Source organism: Fonsecaea pedrosoi (genome assembly GCF_000835455.1).
Source record: "Fonsecaea pedrosoi CBS 271.37 unplaced genomic scaffold supercont1.1, whole genome shotgun sequence".
Classification (NCBI taxonomy): Eukaryota; Fungi; Ascomycota; class Eurotiomycetes; order Chaetothyriales; family Herpotrichiellaceae; genus Fonsecaea; species Fonsecaea pedrosoi.
The window spans coordinates 3,327,999-3,346,934 of record NW_013550615.1 but is presented as its reverse complement, the minus strand read 5'-3'; the positions used below and the strand labels follow the sequence as shown (position 1 = coordinate 3,346,934).

The 18,936-nt window shown below is 53.5% G+C and overlaps 8 protein-coding genes across 8 annotated transcripts; 4 read left to right on the top strand and 4 right to left on the bottom strand.

The window, feature by feature from the left end:
• Positions 1-440: 440 nt before the first annotated feature.
• On the top strand, positions 441-1,159 carry Z517_01208 (uncharacterized protein; the record flags this gene model as incomplete). The annotated part of the gene is made up of 2 exons (XM_013434170.1): positions 441-852; positions 915-1,159. The coding sequence occupies 2 exons, from the start codon at positions 441-443 to the stop codon at positions 1,157-1,159; spliced, it is 657 nt and encodes a 218-aa protein (XP_013289624.1).
• Positions 1,160-1,212: 53 nt separating this feature from the next.
• Z517_01207 (uncharacterized protein) lies at positions 1,213-2,819 on the bottom strand (the record flags this gene model as incomplete). Its single annotated transcript, XM_013434169.1, has 3 exons — positions 1,213-1,533; positions 1,589-2,404; positions 2,469-2,819. The coding sequence occupies 3 exons, from the start codon at positions 2,817-2,819 to the stop codon at positions 1,213-1,215; spliced, it is 1,488 nt and encodes a 495-aa protein (XP_013289623.1).
• A 2,447-nt stretch (positions 2,820-5,266) lies between these two features.
• Z517_01206 (uncharacterized protein) lies at positions 5,267-7,463 on the top strand (the record flags this gene model as incomplete). The annotated part of the gene is made up of 3 exons (XM_013434168.1): positions 5,267-6,136; positions 6,185-6,430; positions 6,486-7,463. 3 exons carry the CDS (start codon positions 5,267-5,269, stop codon positions 7,461-7,463), a joined length of 2,094 nt encoding a protein of 697 aa, XP_013289622.1.
• A 1,545-nt stretch (positions 7,464-9,008) lies between these two features.
• On the top strand, positions 9,009-10,900 carry Z517_01205 (uncharacterized protein; the record flags this gene model as incomplete). Its single annotated transcript, XM_013434167.1, has 7 exons — positions 9,009-9,229; positions 9,282-9,481; positions 9,534-9,654; positions 9,705-10,092; positions 10,146-10,235; positions 10,311-10,592; positions 10,637-10,900. The coding sequence occupies 7 exons, from the start codon at positions 9,009-9,011 to the stop codon at positions 10,898-10,900; spliced, it is 1,566 nt and encodes a 521-aa protein (XP_013289621.1).
• A 1,014-nt stretch (positions 10,901-11,914) lies between these two features.
• Positions 11,915-12,382, top strand: Z517_01204 (uncharacterized protein; the record flags this gene model as incomplete). The annotated part of the gene is made up of 1 exon (XM_013434166.1): positions 11,915-12,382. One exon carries the CDS (start codon positions 11,915-11,917, stop codon positions 12,380-12,382), a length of 468 nt encoding a protein of 155 aa, XP_013289620.1.
• A 39-nt stretch (positions 12,383-12,421) lies between these two features.
• On the bottom strand, positions 12,422-13,579 carry Z517_01203 (uncharacterized protein; the record flags this gene model as incomplete). Its single annotated transcript, XM_013434165.1, has 4 exons — positions 12,422-12,571; positions 12,630-12,851; positions 12,961-13,292; positions 13,411-13,579. The coding sequence occupies 4 exons, from the start codon at positions 13,577-13,579 to the stop codon at positions 12,422-12,424; spliced, it is 873 nt and encodes a 290-aa protein (XP_013289619.1).
• A 1,183-nt stretch (positions 13,580-14,762) lies between these two features.
• Z517_01202 (uncharacterized protein) lies at positions 14,763-16,367 on the bottom strand (the record flags this gene model as incomplete). The annotated part of the gene is made up of 3 exons (XM_013434164.1): positions 14,763-15,518; positions 15,657-15,844; positions 15,980-16,367. 3 exons carry the CDS (start codon positions 16,365-16,367, stop codon positions 14,763-14,765), a joined length of 1,332 nt encoding a protein of 443 aa, XP_013289618.1.
• Positions 16,368-16,923: 556 nt separating this feature from the next.
• Z517_01201 (uncharacterized protein) lies at positions 16,924-18,491 on the bottom strand (the record flags this gene model as incomplete). The annotated part of the gene is made up of 6 exons (XM_013434163.1): positions 16,924-17,391; positions 17,466-17,615; positions 17,684-17,809; positions 17,886-18,153; positions 18,222-18,369; positions 18,425-18,491. 6 exons carry the CDS (start codon positions 18,489-18,491, stop codon positions 16,924-16,926), a joined length of 1,227 nt encoding a protein of 408 aa, XP_013289617.1.
• Positions 18,492-18,936: the final 445 nt, after the last annotated feature.

Genomic DNA, 18,936 nt, shown 5'->3' with positions numbered 1-18,936 from the left:
CCCTGCATCAAGCACCCGGCAGCGCCAACGACCGCTGAATCTTCAGGGAACCCGCCCAACCGGAGCAGCCCAGTCGGAGCCACACCAGCCTGTCAGCTGCGCCCAGAGCCACCAGAGCCTTAGCTGCGCAAATCTCCATCAAAGAACAAGACTCGATCGTTGAAAACCTTCGCTCACCTGACACGACTTGCCATCCCTATCCACCATCCCCCAAGCTGCAATTTTGGCCCCGCGTTCCATGGTGCAATCCTGTCACTGTCAAAAGCAGCAGCAGGTAAGGCCAGGACGTCTCTGTGGATGTCGATAATAGCAATTCACTGCTGACGAAAGTGACGCGAAAGTAGTCGTAAGTGAGACGAGCTCGAACCTCCGCAGCCCATCTGATCCAGGCAGACTTCCGAAGCGCCAGAGAAGAGGCCTCTCGTTGAACGTTCTGAAGAATGCCAGCCCTTGTCCTTGTCCCTGCATTACCCTCCGATCTCGAGGAGATAGTCCGCGTCCAATTCGCAGCCTGCGCCTCCGATCATGGTTTTCCTGTCATCTTTCCCAAGGGACCCACGTTGACTTCTATCACGTATTTCGTGCGTTCGTTCGAAAATGACATGGAGAATGATCCCAGCTGTCATGTCATGGTGGTCAAAGATGCCATGTCCGGCGAGATAGCGAGCTATGCTGTTTGGCATTTTTACCCACCCAGAAGCCAAGAGGAGGTCGAGCGAGAAATGCTGATTCGCGAATTTCCACTCCCTGATGACGCCAATAAGGAACTGGGAAGTCGGTTGATTCACCATAGCATTAGGAAACGACATGAAGTCGTTGCATCGGCGATAGGGACTGAAAAGGCCTATGTGTGTAAGAAAAACCCCGTTCCTGTCTTTAAGCTAGACATTCAGAAGAACTGACCGTGTGACAAGTTCTTGCCGCTATAGGCACCAGCCCGAAATACCAGAAGCAAGGTGCTGCTTCTCTCTTACTTCAATGGGGTCTGGAACGGGCCGATGACCGAGGGCTGTCAATCTATGTCGAGAGTGCCCCAGCCGCATTACGACTCTACGAGAGGCATGGCTTCAAGGAAATTTCGAAGTTTCCCCTCGAGATGTCACCATGGAAGGAGGGAGAATATTTGAATGTATGCATGGTCCGGCAGCCTCCAAGCTGAATATTTCTTAACCATAACGCCATCCTGATGCCTCATCAATGCTTTCCTGGACTTTACTCGGCCCGTACTTTAGCCCTGACCATCAAGGGTCCGTGCTTTTCTCCTATTCCAACGCTGTCCACGATCAATTCCTCCGCGGGATCTAGTACTTCGAGATCGAATCGGCGCCAGACAGCCGTCAATACTTTGACGATGCTCATTGTCGCCACGTTTCTGCCTATACAGGCTCTATGGCCAGCGCCAAACGGAGCGAGATCGTTAGGAGACAGTGGCTTCGACGGATCGAGCCATCGCTCAGGGCGGAAGATGTTGTGGTCAGCGCCCCAAACAGAGGGGTTGTGATGAATGACCTGGTTGATCATCGAGACGTTGGTCTGTGAGAGGGCAGATTAGCATGATGCTACAATCTTGCACATTGTCAAAACCTACCCCAGGGGGAACATAGACACCATCAATCACTGCACCTTCGGGATCACACACTTTGCGCGGTAGCGGCATGGTAAACACTGGTGTCATGCGGAAATTCTCACGGATGCAGGCCGTTGCGTACGGCAGCTGCGCTTCCAATCCCGCATAAGCTGGTAAGGAGTCTCCGGCAGTATTTTGTAAGGGGATACATTCCGTAATCTCTTTGGTCAGCTTCTCTGTCGCAGTCTTATTGTGCAGCAGATGGTAGAATAATAGAGTCAAGGTGCCGGAAGTCGTGTGTGCCCCTGCCACCAGAAAGGCAAATGCTTCCGAACTGACAGCCATCTCTGTCAAACGCTCACCAGTTTCGGGGTCTGTGGCGCGGATGAGCCTGGTCAGGATGCTGTGCTTCTCGCTCATCTTTTCTCTGGCCATCTCGCGGGCGACGCATGCTGATGTCCTGTCTCTCAGCGATTTCCTGCTCTTGAGGAGATACTGCAGCCACGGGAGCGGAACATAGTTTGCAAATTTCATGCTATACGGGAGTAGGGACGGGAGTAGGCCAAACAAGCAGCCCAGGAAGATATGCTCGTTGATGGGAGGCAGCAACGCCGGGTCCTGGGCAGCTTGAGATCCGAATTCGGTATGGAAGACTAACTCCCCCATGACATCGTAGGCGTAGAAGCCGACGAGGTTCTTCAGATCGAAGGGTTCCGAACCCTTTGCGGCGATGGCGTTGAGAAGGTTGTTGAGATGGCGGTTGAAGATGGACTCCATCTGCGCGAGGGAGGCGACGGAGAAGCTGTGCGCCATCTGACGACGCCTCTTTGCGTGTAGCTATTTTGTATCATTAGCCCTTTCCCTCCTAACCAAAGACAGCGAAAAGAACTGGCAAACTCACGTCTTCGTCACGGGTCCCAAACGAGTTTGGGTGGAAAGTCGTAAACCCTTCATACATGTCGCTCTTGATGAACCGCCGGCCGCCCTTGTAGACCTCCTCGAGGATCTCGACGCTCTGGAAGCTCAGCTCGTTCGGGGCCACGCGCACGACGGGCCCGTACTTTTCGTGCACCTTGATCATGGTGTCCGGCATGCGTCGGGTGCACAGGTGATAGACGCGCCATAGATCCGTGTGGCGGGCCCAGAAGGGGCCCGGGAACTTGCTCAGCGGGTGGAAGAACTGGTTGCGCACAAAGGACGCGAGGACGAAGAGGACGGGCAGTCCCAAGAACAAGAGGTAGGGTGATAACATGGCGGCGAGAAGATCGATTTATTTCCCTTTCTGTTTTTTCTCGTGATGAATGAGGCGAGATGTTGGTTGTGTGGCGGTATTTAAGTGACACGGCCAAAGCAAAGAGCAAAGACAAGAGAAGAAGAATATCAAGGGACGAAAGAAGAGTCCAAAGGTCCTTCAAGCGTGCTTCTGGTATTACTCACAAGGACAGACACTCTTTCTTTTGAATCTCCTGATGGGCTTTGCTTGATATAGGACTCTGGACTCGGGCCTCGGGACTCGAGAAGCAAGCACGCACATAAGATATACGTGATTTTCCTGAAACCGGGGGGAGCCTATCCCACCCAGCCACGCCTGTGATTGCCGGCTGACGTACATGGTGGGAATCTATGCCTCGTACACCTTCAATCCGAGTTCCTTGTTTATCGACAATGGAAAGGAAAGGGGGGGATTCCCTTGGTTCTGCCCATTGCCCGAGACGGAAGAAACATGGGCGTTCCGTGGGTTGACGAACAGATGGGGAGGAGTCGGAATGGTCCGCCCTGGATCATCGTGGAGATAAAGCCAGGAATCAAAACAGGTTGAGGTGGGTTGCAGGAGAGGACCAGAGAGGAGAGAGAGTGTGTGTGTGAGAGCGAGTCAGACAGGGCCGTATGCTTTGAGTTCTGATGCTCGGAACATCATCAACTCTCGACTGCTGTGATTCCGAGCTCCTTTTTGTGGGCAATTGTGGGGATTCCCCATCCCTTTTGGAGTCTCCGACTTTGTTTTCAGCCTAGAGCACGGGCACTAGTAGCCCAGCGAGGATCGCGACTTGGAATCGAAAACCCTAACCCCAACTTCTGCAGGTGATTGTAGCCTCGTCATGCGAAACGGCCGAGATACCGCCTACAGCGACTTGCTTTTGTTCCATGACCCGATATCCATTCAAGCCGAGTTCATTGCCGTGTTGTGTTCCATCTCCCGCCGACTTAAGCGACACATCGCTAACGAACGAGTGAGACGATTGGGTGTCCACAACCAGATGTACCCGGTCAATGTACCCAGTCGTGGTTCTTGAATATCGTCGATCTCTCGTAAGCCCGAGCAAAGTAGTGACCATCAGATCGAGCGAGAGATCCCTAACAACGGAGTGGGGGGTGGGCAAGACTCGGGAGAAGAGGTCGAAAGGCTTGAATTTGACAAGACCTGGTGCGTATTGCTTGTACGTACCTATTTGTAGGTACTGAGGCTTCCCATTCTCAGCCCGCGGACGTGTTTGGGAGAGTTGCTCTGCCGATATATCGACCACCAGTCTTCAGATTATTCTGCAAAGGATTTGATGGCCTCCCTTCTCTCCTGCCCATTACTGTCTCTGGGAAGTTTGTGTCCTGAGTGTAGCAGTCTCTTCCCTGGGCCCTTGTAAACAAGGGTTGCAGAATGGCTATAAGTGCCACCTGCCTCGACTTCCATTGCCCTTCTGCATCGAGTCACTGTACGACGTCGCCAGTGCTGATGCAGATGCGGGTGCCGGCTCGGGCACAGCCTCTTCCTCCTTCGAGAATTGGCCGAGACCTCCCATTGAGGTCCAGCTTTTGATTGTCTTCATACCGGGAAGAACGGAAGCTCGAGGGGAGTTCACCAATGAAACTCTTCAGCTTGTCGAACAGTCTGTGTAGTGTCAGTCCTCAGCTCTAGGTAGGGCACTAGATAACTCTACCACTCCAGGCGTCGCCGATCGTGAGATTGGGGTACCTAGTCTGCTGGTGCATGGTACGAGAATATGTGTGATATGAGGATAGAAGGCCGAGTGTTTGCCAGATTCAAAACAACGAACGCGCTCACTTTGCTGCACGGGGTTGCGTGAAGGCCATTCGCCTAGAAGGTGCTATACTTGATAAATGTACGAAAGCTCGGGGTAGAGCAGCATTCGCTCTCTCTCAAAGACCGAATGGAAGAAGAATATGTAATTAAGTTTTTTGGTTCGCGAGCACTCGTGATAGTTGAGCCTAGGGGCACCGGGGAGACTCGGGGCACCCAGTGTCACCCAAAGGCACCCGGGGAATTGGTTTAGAGGTCGGCACCAGCGCCCAACTTCCGCACCCCGCCCACCCGCACCCCAGAGAAAACGCTCCCTGGCGTCGTCGCCGGATTGGCACGGGTCACAGGTTGGTATCGACTACCTTTGTAGTTAATATTCTTTCTCTATTCTGACTTGACTGAGCTCAATATCATCTCAACTCCGATCTACCCATCGACACGTCGCTCTAATTGCTCTCTATAAGCACCAGAGGAGCTCCGAATTCCACGAACTACTGCCTCTGAGATGGTACATCTGGTCTCATGGAACCACCAAAGAAAAAAGCAAGGCAGAGTGTTGCCAGACGCGCCCCCTATGCTGCCGCGGCCTGTGACTACTGTCATGGTCGGAAACTGAAATGCTCAGGAGATCGTCCCTGTCTTCGCTGCAAGAAACATGCCATCTCATGCAGTTATCCCGCAGCAAAGCCGGACTCAACCTCTACAGTCCAGCCGCGGGACGCTCAGACGTAAGTCTCGTCAAATCCCCCGCCCAGGAACTCGTGATATACGCGGGCCCTGACATAGACAGGTTGCCCGACGTCTTGTTCGCCAGCATCGAAGATTTACAGCGCAATCTGGACGACTTCAAAACCCAACTTCGAGGAACCACAGCTCCCGAGCAGCCAGGGCCAGGACCTGCGAACCCAACTCCGCCAGAAATACTTCCACTAGCTCGGAGTCCACCTAGGGATGAGCAGGACGATGTCGCCCCTGTGAAACGGCAACTGGATCCGGACATCCTTGATGTATATGCTGGCCCGACCAGTTACGCGTTTGGAATGGTTACAGCAGATGCGAGGCTTTCCAACCTCACCCCATCCAGTAGGGAATTTGCGACGACTGATAGCCCATCGCCCCCGGCAATTGTGGCTCCTGCACCCTCACAATCAACTGCTCCGCCCGCTGAAGCTTGGGAAGCCCACGGCGAAACTTCGCTGGAGAAATTCACCCTCGACGACGCCGTACACTGCCTGGACACCTTCCAAGCTGTGTTCGGCGTCCTCCATCCTCAGCCGCATCTTGAGAAGATACGGCTCAGCTTGCCTAGCCTGTTAAGATCTGCTAAAAGGTCACTCTGGAGTCGGCCAACCACTCCAGGGCACTGTGGGCTCTTGGAAATGTTTAAACTCATCCTGGGAATCGCCTTGGTTGCCCAGACCGGAGGTAGAACAACGCTGTCAGACACTCTATACCAGAGTGTAGAGCCTACCATCGCTGCTGCTGTCTTCCAACGCTCCATCAGTCATGACTTTCGGGCTTTGTTACTGCTCGCGGTATGGGAAACTTTGTCGCAGGAAAGCCCATTACTGATCAAGAATTAGGCTATATTCCACTTCTCCAATGAAGATCTAGTCCTTGGATCCAGAGCCATCATGTATGCGGCACGCACCGCTGTTGAAGAAGGGCTGTATCGAATTGAAAAGCTCTCGGTCCTTGTCCCCGATGAAAAGGAACGCCAGGCGATCATCCGGCAGCTATGGAGCTTGTTTGTACTGGACCGTCAGCTCAATTTCGCCGCGGGGCTACCACATCATCTCGGTGACAGTGACGTCGACCTACCCCCTCCTGTAAGTCGTTCCCACTGACTCCGCTGAGTATGTCTGCTGATGAGTTACTCTGTAGGTCGGCGACGGCTACCTCGCTGCAATGGTCAGCTACGTGATATTCGGGGCGCAGGCATGGAACTCGCTGGTGAACCGAAACCTATTGGCCAGCGGACAAGCTCCGTCTAAAGATGCAATGAACTTTTTCCACTACCAGGTCCATCAATGGCATCAGGATTTGGACCCTTCGGTATGCTTTGACCCCGCGGCGATAGAATCGGACGACCATAGCTTTTTCACCTCTACATCTGATGAAATGGAGGTATATCGCAAGACCCTCCTGTATCTCCGCGCAAATCAGATCCAAATCCTCGTCCTCCGTCCCATCCTCATCTATCCCCAGACTGCTCGCAACAATACCGCCCTGGTAATGGAAGCTATCAGCTTGGCCAAAAAGTCTATCCGGACGTTGAGAGTTTTGGCCACAGACGTCTATTTTTATAGAACAAGGCAAGCACTCTTCAACCACTTTCTGTCCTCTTCGTTGGCAGTTCTCTTTCTGGCAGCAGCATACGACGCAGAAACCCGGGCAAATAAAGCTGGATCTCTGGACAGTGCAGCCACGCTACTGGAGGACTCAACGATAGAGCTTCAGCAGGGCCTCGATTTGATCGATTTCCATCGCTCTCATTCGCACTCGGCTGCGCGGTTGTGGACACGCTTCTACCGGCCAAGACAGCAGCTGATTCGACTGGGTATCTTACCAAGCACTGCTGAGACCAGATACCAACAAGATCAGCATCCCGACCAGGGCTCAACAAGCGCAGGTCGAACCGACACGCCGGAACAGGAAGAGCGCCACGTAGCCGGTATAGTTACCGACGGACACACTGGACCAAGCGGAGCGGGGGATCTTGATTCCCAGCTGGATGTGTCGGTTCCTGTCGGCTTTGATCCTGCGACTTTCGATCCAGAGAATAATCTACTTTGGGTAGACTGGTTTGATGGGGCATTCATGGATACCTCGGTCCCATTTGGCATGCCGGCATGGATGTGATGGGTCGGGTATAGACACGACCACCGAGTGTGTCATTCGAACCAGTAACGTGCGTAAATGTCCAAGTATGTAAATTCTGACTCGATCACGCATTCGCAGTCCTAGCCGGCTTCATGGCGATCCAGGTGGCGAAAGCACGGGCATACCTCAGACCACAGGACTCGAGGAAGGGTGCTACAGCCATGTGAGACCATGTGGCAAAACCAGACGCCGGCACGTATCGTACTAAACACATTGGTCCAAAGTCCAGGCGGGAAGTGGCTATCTTAAGGCCCTCACATTCATCTTGTCCACCGGGTCACCTGTTCCATTCTCCACCGGGTCTGGGGTTGGGGGGTTTTTTGTCCACCCTGATAGAGAGCCTTAGAGACCAATGAACGTTGTATGCATAAAGGTCTGGCATGTCAGGCTGAAGATCAAGATAATACGTCTATGATGACAATCAAGGTCGCTCTACTCGGTAGAGACTTGTCCGTCCATGGTTGAGTGGCCGTTATACAACTTGCTGTTGTAAGGGCCATAGCGGTAGGGCCCGCACCGCAGGCTTAAAGCAGCATTTGTGCGGAGATAGAAGGAGACGGCTCGACGCTAAGTCCTGGTGCTAAAGCAGCATGGGGCCCTCACTATCAGGATTTCCCCTGTCTCTGCGCCCCTTCGACTCTGCAACTTCGCTTCTCATCCATCTGGCTGCAGTCCATCTCGCAGCTCACAACGTGCAGGGTGAACAGCGCTTCTCTCAATGACTCGAGATCCTGGTCAGAGCTAACCCCTGAAGAGCTCCTACATGTCGCTTCTCAAGTGGAATGGAGCATTCGCCAACCTTGTACCCTGGTTCATCGCAGGTCACAGTGTCCCGGATTCGGTGCCATCGCTGGCAATTTAGGCCGAAATGTCCCAGGCTTCTAAGCCAATCTCACCGCCAATGGCCTGCCGTCCCTACCTCCTTCCGACGGAGTCAGGATCAGTTGAACCGCCTTTTCTCCAATTCTGATAACGACTGATCCATCAGAAACAGATGGGAAAGCACGGTACTTCACAGTCCCTCGTGAGTTGTCAGAGCGAACGGAGCCGTACCCTGCCGTTACCGACGCCTCACAGGCTGACAAGGTGATCAACATGGTCAACACTGGCCGCTGTCCCCGCCATCAACCCGCATTTCCCCAAGTTCTTCCCCTGATTGATCCGCCCCGCGCAAAACATTCCACCGGGACCCGCAAGGCACCCACAAATCATGGTGCTGTCTGCGGTATGGTTCGGTGTTGATATGGGCGAACAGCCTGATGACCACGCATAGGCGATGATCCGGCAGTTGGAGAACACATGGCAACAAGAGCATTCTTTGCGGCCTTGACGAGTCCTTGACCGACCATTTAAGAGGTGTAACCCTCCCTTCCCCAGTTGCCGGGGTCTCTCGGAGCTTCTGCAAAGTGGTCCACCACAGCCATACCTCTGTGCTTATCAGCAAAGCTCTCCCCGAGCTTCAAACCCCCCGGATTGCAGTGCTCCTGTCATCTCACTTCTCACCAACCTTTCCCTCTGCTCAAAATGGATGAAAAGGTAGCGAGAGCGGATCAAAAGGACGTTGCGTACGACAGCGACCCGAAGAGAGAAGTCCTCGAAGAGATCGAAGGTGTTAATGGCCTGAAGACGGTCGAGGTCGGCTTCTCAGCTGATCAGGTGATTGTCGAAGTTGACCACAAAGAGCGGACACGGATTCTGAGAAAGGTCGACTACCGCTTGATCCCGATCCTTGCCGTCTTATACCTGTGAGTGGAGACTACGTTGAAACCAGCTTGTGTCTGCTAACCCTGTCGCCAGGTTGGCATTCATCGATCGCGGGAACATTGGAAATGCCAAAATCGCCGGTCTCTACGATGACCTCCATCTCCATGGAATGCAATACAACACCGCCTTGACATTGTTCTTTGTGCCTTATGGCTTCTTCGAAGTACCGTCCAACATCGTGCTCAAGATCCTGCGGCCGTCGATCTGGATATCTGTCTTGATGTTCTGTTGGGGTAAGATGTTTGGCTTTGATATGCAAAGCCTGCGGTGACTAACCTGTCGTAGGAACCGTGATGACTCTTATGGGTGTGGTTTCTACCTATGAGGGCCTTTTGGTAACAAGATTCTTCCTCGGCGTGGCTGAGTCGGGCTTCTTCCCTGCGGCGACATACCTACTCACGATCTGGTGAGCACCTCCCGGAGGATCATAGCAAGAAGACCATCTAACGTGTACAGGTACATGCGATACGAGGTGCAACGCCGGATGGCCCTCTTCTACGCTTCTGCCTCGCTTTCCGGTGCGTTCTCCGGGTTGTTGGCGTACGGGATTCAGCACATGGACGGTGTAGCAGGACTGGCAGGCTGGAAATGGATCTTCATCATTGAAGGCCTTGTTCCTGTGGCTGGCTCCTTGGTGGTCTGGTTCGTACTTCCGGACAACCCGGAGACAGCTAAATTCCTCACAAAGGAGGAGAAAGAATTCATCATAAATCGGCTGGCTCTCGAGACGGGTTCTGGCCATGGTCGGGTGACGAACACTGACCGCATTCGAATGCGCCACATCATTGCGGCGTTTAAGGAGTGGAAGATCTGGGGTGGTGTGATTATATTCTGGGCCAACACGGTATGTGCTTGCCTTTTCTACCAATCCATATGTACTGACCAGGGATCTTGCAGATCGGTGTCTACGGCTTTACGGCTACGGTGCCATCTGTGATTGAGGGCCTCGGATACACCTCGGCCAATGCACAGCTGATGACGATCCCGGTAGGTTCTTCACGTGGCGCCTTAGCAGAGAGGCAGTTGCTAGAGAGAATCTTGAAACTAATTGGAGTTGTACAGATCTACGTTTTCGCCATGATCTTGACGCTTATATTCGCCTTCTGGTCGGACAAAGTCCAGCAACGAACGCCGTTCATTATGGCCGGTTTCAGCATTGCGGCGATCGGCTTCATCGGCGAGCTTGCAATTCCCCATCCCAGACTACCAGGCGTGACGTATTTCTTCCTCTTCCCGCTTGCGGCAGGTCTTTATTGCCCGTTTATCTGTCTTGTGTGCTTGATCGGGAACAATCTGGCTCCCAGCTCCAAACGGGCCGTGGGCATGGCTCTGCTCATCTCTATGGTGAGTGATACTGACCAGTTCTCGGATGACGCTGACATCATCAGGGCAACTTCGGTGGCATCGCCGGGAGTAACATCTATATTGCATCTCAAGCACCGAAATATCCGACTGGATTCGGGACAGGCTTGGGCATCTGCGTGGCTGCGGTCATCATGGCATACGTGCTGCGAGTCGCATATAGACGGGAAAATGCCAAGCGCGATGCATTCATGGTTGGCAAGACGGACGAGGAGATCAAGGCACAATACACGGAGCAGGAACTGCTGGATTTGGGAGACAAGAGTCCCTTCTATCGGTATACAGTGTGAATGATGCGGTGGAGTTGTGATGATGCTGTAGCAGGGATTGTAAGAGGGGCGGAAGAGCAAAGGGGTGTGAGAGCGCAAGACATGGTTCTACCGTAGTACCTGACAGATATCTGCATAGATGGTCAGTAGGCCATGTCGACAGAGGGAGTACGTACGAAAAGACATGGACATAACCTTGGGCATTCCGTCTTGTGTGTTGTGTCCCCAATATTTCTCTAGTACGTTGAAGAACCAAGGCTGCTGAGAAATGTAGTATTGTAGCTGTGCCCGAGTACTTACATGTAGGTTACCTTGGTTGGGTCGAGCACCTACCAGGTGGTCTCTGGGTAGTGGAGCGTACTTGAACGAGTACAGTTGCCGCCGGCTCTAATGCACCATATCGCACCTAGTTTCCTAGGTATACCGGGTATACTGGGTACATGTCCTAGATTTTGTGCAAGTATCTTGTGCTTGTCTTGGTACCTTGTTACCTTAGCGTGCTTGGACATGACAACGTGCCAAGACTCTATCTTAGACCAGTGAAATCACGAAATTGCACCACGTGTAGAAACCATGAGTTTTCATTGGACCACTCAGGAGATATTTTATTGGACAGGACGGATTCGTACCCTCTCTGCCCTTCTCCTTGGGTCCAACAAACCGTATCGAGACGTATTATGTATGCATGCATTACTTGGCTAGCTGGGCACCTACCGAGCGCCTTGTGAGAAAGGGGGACGCGAAAGGCTCGAGAAACCTGGGCGTGCCAATGTCTTGTTGTTTACAAGCACGGCGGAGGAAAGAGTGAAGAGTTGGAGGGACGTCGAGACAGAGTTTTTCAAGGGTGCAGGGGTCTAAAGGCTCAAGTTAAAGCGGCGATCCTCGTCCTGTTCTGCCTGGGCGACGTACATAGCTGGGTAGCCAAGGTAGCCAGCAAGGCCTGGTAGCTAGGAATTGGTGTGGTGAGGGTCGGACAAGGCTTTTCTGGAACTGAGGTGTCAACATCACATTCTCCCATCTGCACCTACCGCAAAAATGCGTCCGTCACTCGCCCTAGCCTCCCGTCTAGCAAACATTCAACTCACCCTCTTCACCCGCGCCAACTGCGGTTTGTGCGACGTGGCGAAAGCGCGCATTGGCGAGTTTCTCACTAAGAACGACAACAACAACAAAGGCACCATCAAGAACGAGAATAAGGATGAGAACAACAGCAAAAGCAAAAGCAGCCGCGTCGTCCACTACGCCGAAATCGACATCATGGACCCCGCGCACTCCAAGTGGAGGGACGTCTACGAGTTCGATGTGCCCGTGTTACACGTCGATCGTTCTGGGGCTGGAAAACTAGGAGAACCAAGTCAGGACTTTGTGCCGACACTCGACGCGGCGAGGAAGCTCATGCACAGGTTCACGGCGCAGGAAGTGGAGAATGCGGTTGTCGAGGTTGAGCAGCAGCAGAAGCAACGAGGATCAGGCTCAGACTCGGCCTCGGCCTCATCTTTATGATTTTCGCACCCTTTGCCCTTACAGAGGATCAATTCCTTTCTACTTCTTCTCCTGCGTCACCAGATTCGCCGCTCCGTATGCTGCGCCCTTGACGGCCTGGGCAGCCGCGTGCCCAAACGACCCCTTGGCCTTGGAGAGTGACTCTGCCATGAATACCGGCACCGCCGTCATGTCGTTCACCACCGAGATCTGCACCACAAAAGTCAGTCATTGGACACCCCATTCAATGGGAAACGGAGAGACGAACCATCTGGAATCCCATGTCGGCATACTGTCGCGCCACCTCGCCCGAGGGGCAGTATATGCCGGACTTTTTCCCGGCGTCTTGTGCCGCCTTTAATATTCTCGCAATCGCCGCTTTCAGTTCGGGGCTGAAGTCGCCTTTGACGGGGTATCCAATGTTGTTTCCCAAATCCCAGGGTCCGATGAAGAGCACGTCAATGCCGTCCACTTTTGCGATTTCTTCGACCTAAAAAGCGCCAAACCAGAAAAAAAAAACAAAAAAAAGTCAGTCTCTTTTCTTCTCGCTTCTATCCACAACAGGGACCAACAGTGTGGGAGGATGGAAATTAACGCACACAGTCCAAAGCCTCCTTGGTCTCGATCTGCACAATGGTCAAGAGATTCTCGTTGGCGTTGTTCATGTAGTCGAACCCAGAAAGGTCGCCTGTGCCGTCGAACGCGCCCATGGAGAAGGGACTGCCGAAACCGCGTTTGCCGTACGGCGGGAACTTTGCCGTCTGCACCAGCCTCTTGGCGTCGTCGGCGCTGTACAGCAAGGGCACGATGATGCCGTGGGCGCCGGCGTCGAGGGCGCGCTTGACCATCCAGCCCTCGTTGGCGGGGATGCGCACGATGGGGCTGACGTTGCACGCGGCGACGGCATGGACCGACTCGTGCATCTCGTTGTCTATACATCCCCAGAACACACGGCGTTAGCCTCGCTGATTTGTCTCGCCATGAGTGTCTACGCGGCCCGCCTTAGGCCTATTGCCCGCCTAGGCAGTTGAAGGCGGCGACAAACTCACCCGCGATATTGCCATGCTCGCAATCAATGCAGATCCAATCGAAGCCCGACCGCGCAATGGTCCGCGACAGGTGCGAGCCGGGCAGCATCTGCCACGCGCCGAACGAGAGGCCGGACCCGGTATTCAGCGCCTTGCGCAGGGTATTTGCTTTTTGCATAATGGTGGCCATAACTGTGCTGGCGAGACTCTCGAGAGAGCGAGACGACTCTGGAAGAAAGTGTACGGTTTGACGGGGTATGTACAGGATCCAGGAAGGTATGTACTCGGTCCTTGTTGAGCGAGAAGCGAGAAGCGAGAATCGGAGTCGGGCAGTTATTCTCTTTTTTTTTCTTTTGAAGAACAAAAGTCAACACGAACAATACTACCGAGTATAAGAAGCCTGTGAAATGAACAAACACACAAGACCACAAGATAATAATTACACACACTCTTTTTTTGGTCCTTTTGAATCCTGTCCTCAATTGATCAATTGATCAATCAATGATCCCTCACGCCCTTTTACTACGAAGGCAGTTGTCGGCGAGCGACCCTTTTCCCCCACTTTCGCTTTTTGTCTTTTTGCATATGACGGCTTGTCGCCGTGAGGGGGTTATTTTCAGGGTGTGAGGTGTGGGGGGGCTAGGGGGACAGAGAGGGGGACTTTGGACGGGTAGATACGAGCAATTTTCACAGAGACCAAGAGTTGAGGGAGATGGGGACAGAAGAGAGGGAGGGCGCGCGGGGGTGTGTACATACCTGACATCTTACTCGTCGGTATCTATGTACATACATTGTAACCTAGTACCAGAGGACCTAGTAGGGACGAGGTTCTCGGTGGGTGTTGTACCGAGCACGATGGACAGACTGACAGACAGACGGAGCTCTACCTCGTACTACTCTACTGTAGGTCCTCGTGACCTGTACTCGGTACCGAGTACAAGGAAGGCTTACCTACCTACTTGCCTACCAATACCAAGGAGCTATCGAGGTGGCGTGGGTGGTTGGCGGCTACCTACCTAGGTATGTACTCGGTACATAGATACATAGCTGGATAGGTATTAGTGGCACTGTACTCCGTACTCGGTAGGTATGTAGGCACCCCTCAGCTCTCTCACTCTGCAGGTCCGACGGTACGGAAGCCGGAAAATACCAATCCCACCTCATCACATCCCGTCCCATACCCTCCTCGCGGGTAGCGTGGTAAGCTTTCATCGTCTATTTGTATGTACTTGTACTTGTACTTGTACCTGTATTTATATTCGCACAGCAAATTGTGTAGATTCTCCCACTCCTCAGTAATATTTGTTTGTTCATCTACAAAAAATGGCTAGAATATCCTATCCTATCCTACCCCACCCTACCCTGTCAAACACCTACAGCTTACTGCTGCCGCTTTGTTGCTCCAACGCCTTGATCGCGTTGCGGTAGTTCTTGACCAGTTGCCGAATGGCCAGGTCGAGCATGACGTCCTCGCTGCCACCCGGGATCCTGGCGCCGGGGACCTCGCGGTAGATGCGCTCGGCGATCTCGCCCTGTCCCGTGCGCGTGTACCCGTTGCCGCCGAACAGGAGCACGGCCGTCTGGGCGCACTCGTTGAAGACGATGCCGGCTTTGGCCTTGGCCAGCGCCGTCAGGCCGCCGAGCTTCGCGTCCGCCTCGGCCTTGGGGAGCTGTGTCATCTGGTACAGGAACTGCTCGACCCAGGCCTGCATCGACTCGAGCTCCGCGGCCGCCTTAGCCAGCCGGTGCCGCACCACGGGCTGCTCGATCAGGGCCTTGCCAAACGCCTCGCGCTTCATGACGTACTCAAACGCCGCCGCCAGCGCCACGCGCGACTGTCTCGTCACGCCCACCGCGATGGTCAGCCGCTCGTGGTTGAAGTTGGTCATGACGTAGCGCATGCCCATGCCTTCCTCGCCGATGAGGTTCTCCACGGGCACCTTGACGTCGTCCAGCTCGATAAAGGTCGTGCCGGCGCTGATTTGCCCGGCCACTTTGAGCCGACGCATCGTCACGCCCGGGTACCCTTTCAACGGGCACACGATCATGCTCAGACCCGAGGCGCCGGGACCGCCCGTCCGAACGGCCATGGCGGCGACGTCTGACCAGTATCCGTTGGTGATCCATTTCTAGATATCATCTTCAATTAGCCCTCTTCTCTTTCCCCCCAAACACATTTTCTCTTTTTTTTTTGGGTTGGCGAGGGGGAAAAGTACCCCCTTCCCCCCCCTTTCGCAAAGGGACTGGGTGGGATTGTAAATAAATACCTTTTGTCCATTGATAATGTAGTGTTTCCCATCTGCCGTCTTCTTCGCCGTTGTCTGGATGTTGGCCACGTCACTTCCGGCGCTGGGTTCGGTGATGGCGATGCATGCTCGCTTTTTGCCGGGGAGGAGGTCGTAGAGGAATTTCTCGTGCAGGGCCTTGTCGCCGAACTTGAGGATGGCGGGGATACCTGGCGGCAAAGGTCAGTCGACAGAGTGTCTCAAATCGCAGCACACCCCCGGGATCATGTGGATTCTCTCCTGGGGACTCGAATTTCTTTGGGGAAAAGGGGAGAAGGGCACAAAAAAAAAACAAGGTCGCCCACCAAAAGCATGACCGGCAGTCATGGAGGCGCCTGGGCCGCCGACACCAGCTCGCGCCATCTCGTCCAGGTAGATGCCCGTGTGCAGGTAATCCCACTCCTCGATCGGGGTGCCCAGAATGTCGTGGATGCCCACTTTGTGCAGCCACTCAACAGGCAGCGGCGCCGGCAGGTTGGGGATCAGCATGTTGGCGTCGCGGAAGGTCACAAAGAGGTGGTCCGGCACCGTCTCCTCGCGCTCCCACTCCATGGCGTAGGGGAGAAGGTGCTCTTCCAGGAACGCCCGACATGCCTTTTGGAACCGCTTGTGCTTCTCCTGGTAGTAGGGCGAGGGCATGCCCGCGAGCCAGGGCGGTTCGGAGAGGGGGGTGATGACGTTCGACGACGACATGGTGTTTTGTTGTGAAACTGGGTTTGGACGGAGGAGTAGGAATCGAGGGGAGGTGATGCTAAGGAATTAGCACGTTCGAGCCCCCTACAAGACGAACGAATACACGTAACAATCAGTCAATCACTAATAAAAGGTCGAAATACCTTTGTAGGTCCAGAGACTTCAAGGGAACATTATGTAGTTCTGACAGCTGCCCCAGATTTTTCTGACTCTCGTCTGCCCAGGCCCAGTGATTGCAGCTGTTGGTCGGCATCGAGGTAAATTCGAACTTGGGATGCCGAAAACGCATCCAGCCGACATTTGCCTCGGGAATTTGAAACGAGGCTGGCCAAAGGACCCCGCGAGGGCACGTGACGAGGCTCTGCAGCCGTAAATGCCGAACAAACCACGAGGATCATCATGACGAATGGATAATTCTCCAAGAAAATCAACGCCTCAGTACATCGCTATCTCGAAACGCCTGAATAATCGTACAGCGTGAACCACATATCACATATTCCCGATTCCATCCCATCGCCAGCACCAACAAGAACATTCCGAGTCGCAGTTGGACCACCTAATACGGTGGAGATGGAGAAGCATCAACACCCACAACCTTCCTGTTCATCCTCTTGGCCGTCGTCCTCATAGTGAAGGAAAATTGGATGGCCTTCAAAATCTCTCTGAGGTCGACCACCGTCGCCCACGCCTTGACACCGAATCTCCCGCCGTAGTACTGGCCACCAGTCTCATGGGCCATGTGCCGGTGTTGGTTGAAGGACTCTTGACTGCCGTTCCTGCCCGTCAAGCCTTCCTGAGAAGACCTGGAATCGTCGATGTACTCTGGTGGGATATCCGACAGTGGGAGCATCCGTGGCTTCGTGATGTCGTACGGAGAAACATCGTACGAGTAGTGGAAATAGACGGAAAATGGCACCATCAGGATACAGGTGGTCATGGTTTCGATGCCAAAGTTGACGTCTGCGTAAGTCATGGTGGAACTCTCTTTCAGCACGCTGGTTGAGCGGAGAATGGTGAAAATGATCTAAGAGACGCGAGAGGCTGTTAGACAAATAGTCATGACAAGGAGAAGGCACAGGAACAACCATCTATACATACCTCTTGAATGACGGACAAGCCGATGATGAGCTTGAAAGACAAGAACTTGGCCAGCGGCTTGTGGTGCTTCATGTCCTTTTTCAGCGCATTGTAGAACTTGATGCAGGATGTAACGGCAATGAAGACGGAGATGTTGTGGATTATGGTAAGCTGTCCAGGAAACGGTTAGGCTGATCGACTTTGTGAGGCAGATTGCTCGCCGGATGACAAGTACTTACCCAGATATGGGAGAAATGGATGTTGCTGCTCTCCAGACAATATTTGTTGAAGGCTTGAGTGATGTCTGTGGCGACAGCAACCCCAAGGGATATAACCACGTATTGGAAAACGACGACCCATCGTTTCTGTCCAAAGGTCCATCAGCGTCCGGCCTTTCCTGCATATACTCTATGCTCCTCGGGCAAATCAACGAGGACTTACCCTGTACCATTCTAACCCACTGCCGTGGGCATTGCGCCCCTTCTCGGCAGCTCTGCGAGACCGCGGAACCTCCAACGCGGCAAAGAAGACGTCGCGAAAATCCGGACTCGGTGAGACAAATTCGCAGAGCAAGAGGAAGAAACTCCCCAAAGCGATTGCTTCCCACACGTCCGTCCACGGGTCGAGGTATGGGTATGCATTCGGGAACGCGATCCCGAGAAGCGACAACAGGCTGTTGAATGGAAGGAGGAGGCAAATTTTCAAGATCCTGTGATGGAATAGTCTCAGTTTCTGTGTTGTTGGTTGCAGAAAAGCCCCGATGGGCATCAGACTCACTTGCTCTGCTCGTTGGGTTTACTGAAATGTGTGGCGTGTCTTGCCATGAGAATGGCCATAGACAGGCAAACAAATGCTGTACAGCCGCCCGAGAGACACAGATTGAATTCTCTAAAGGAGAGGTTCCCAATAAATGGTTCTGGAGCATCTGAATTGCACCGTCAATAGAGGTAACTTCCTCGGTCTGCTCGTCTTCAACGTACCGGCTGTTAGGGGGTTGGGCATGCTGCACACGTTCGAGTCCCCATCGTCGTTGCTGGATAGGCCCATCTTTGCAATGTATCTTGTAGAGGTTGTTGTTCTTTGTACAAAAAGTTCTGATAGTCAATGGAACAGATGTTTCTTCGTGATGCTGGCTCAGAGTGCTGGAGGGACCAAGCCCGGACTCTCGAGCAATCTTTATACCATCCATTGAAGTCGATCGTCCTGCCAAAGTACTTCAGAAGCCTCAAGTTGGTCTTTAGAATTTCAGGCCCTCCGTAACCTCTTTCGGGCAAGTGTACGAGGTCCACAATGCACTCGGTCGATCTGCGCTGTGACAGGGGCAAGTCCCTACTGGCGATCTCCATCGCGAAGGTCGAATGGCATTGCTTTCAAGTATGCACGATGTCATATTTCGAGGCAATAGACGTCTCAAGCCTTGGAGCAGGCAATTATCGCGAGAGGTTTCATTCTTGCAATGCCCCTTCAGCCCCAGGAGCTTCAGCCTTGTGGC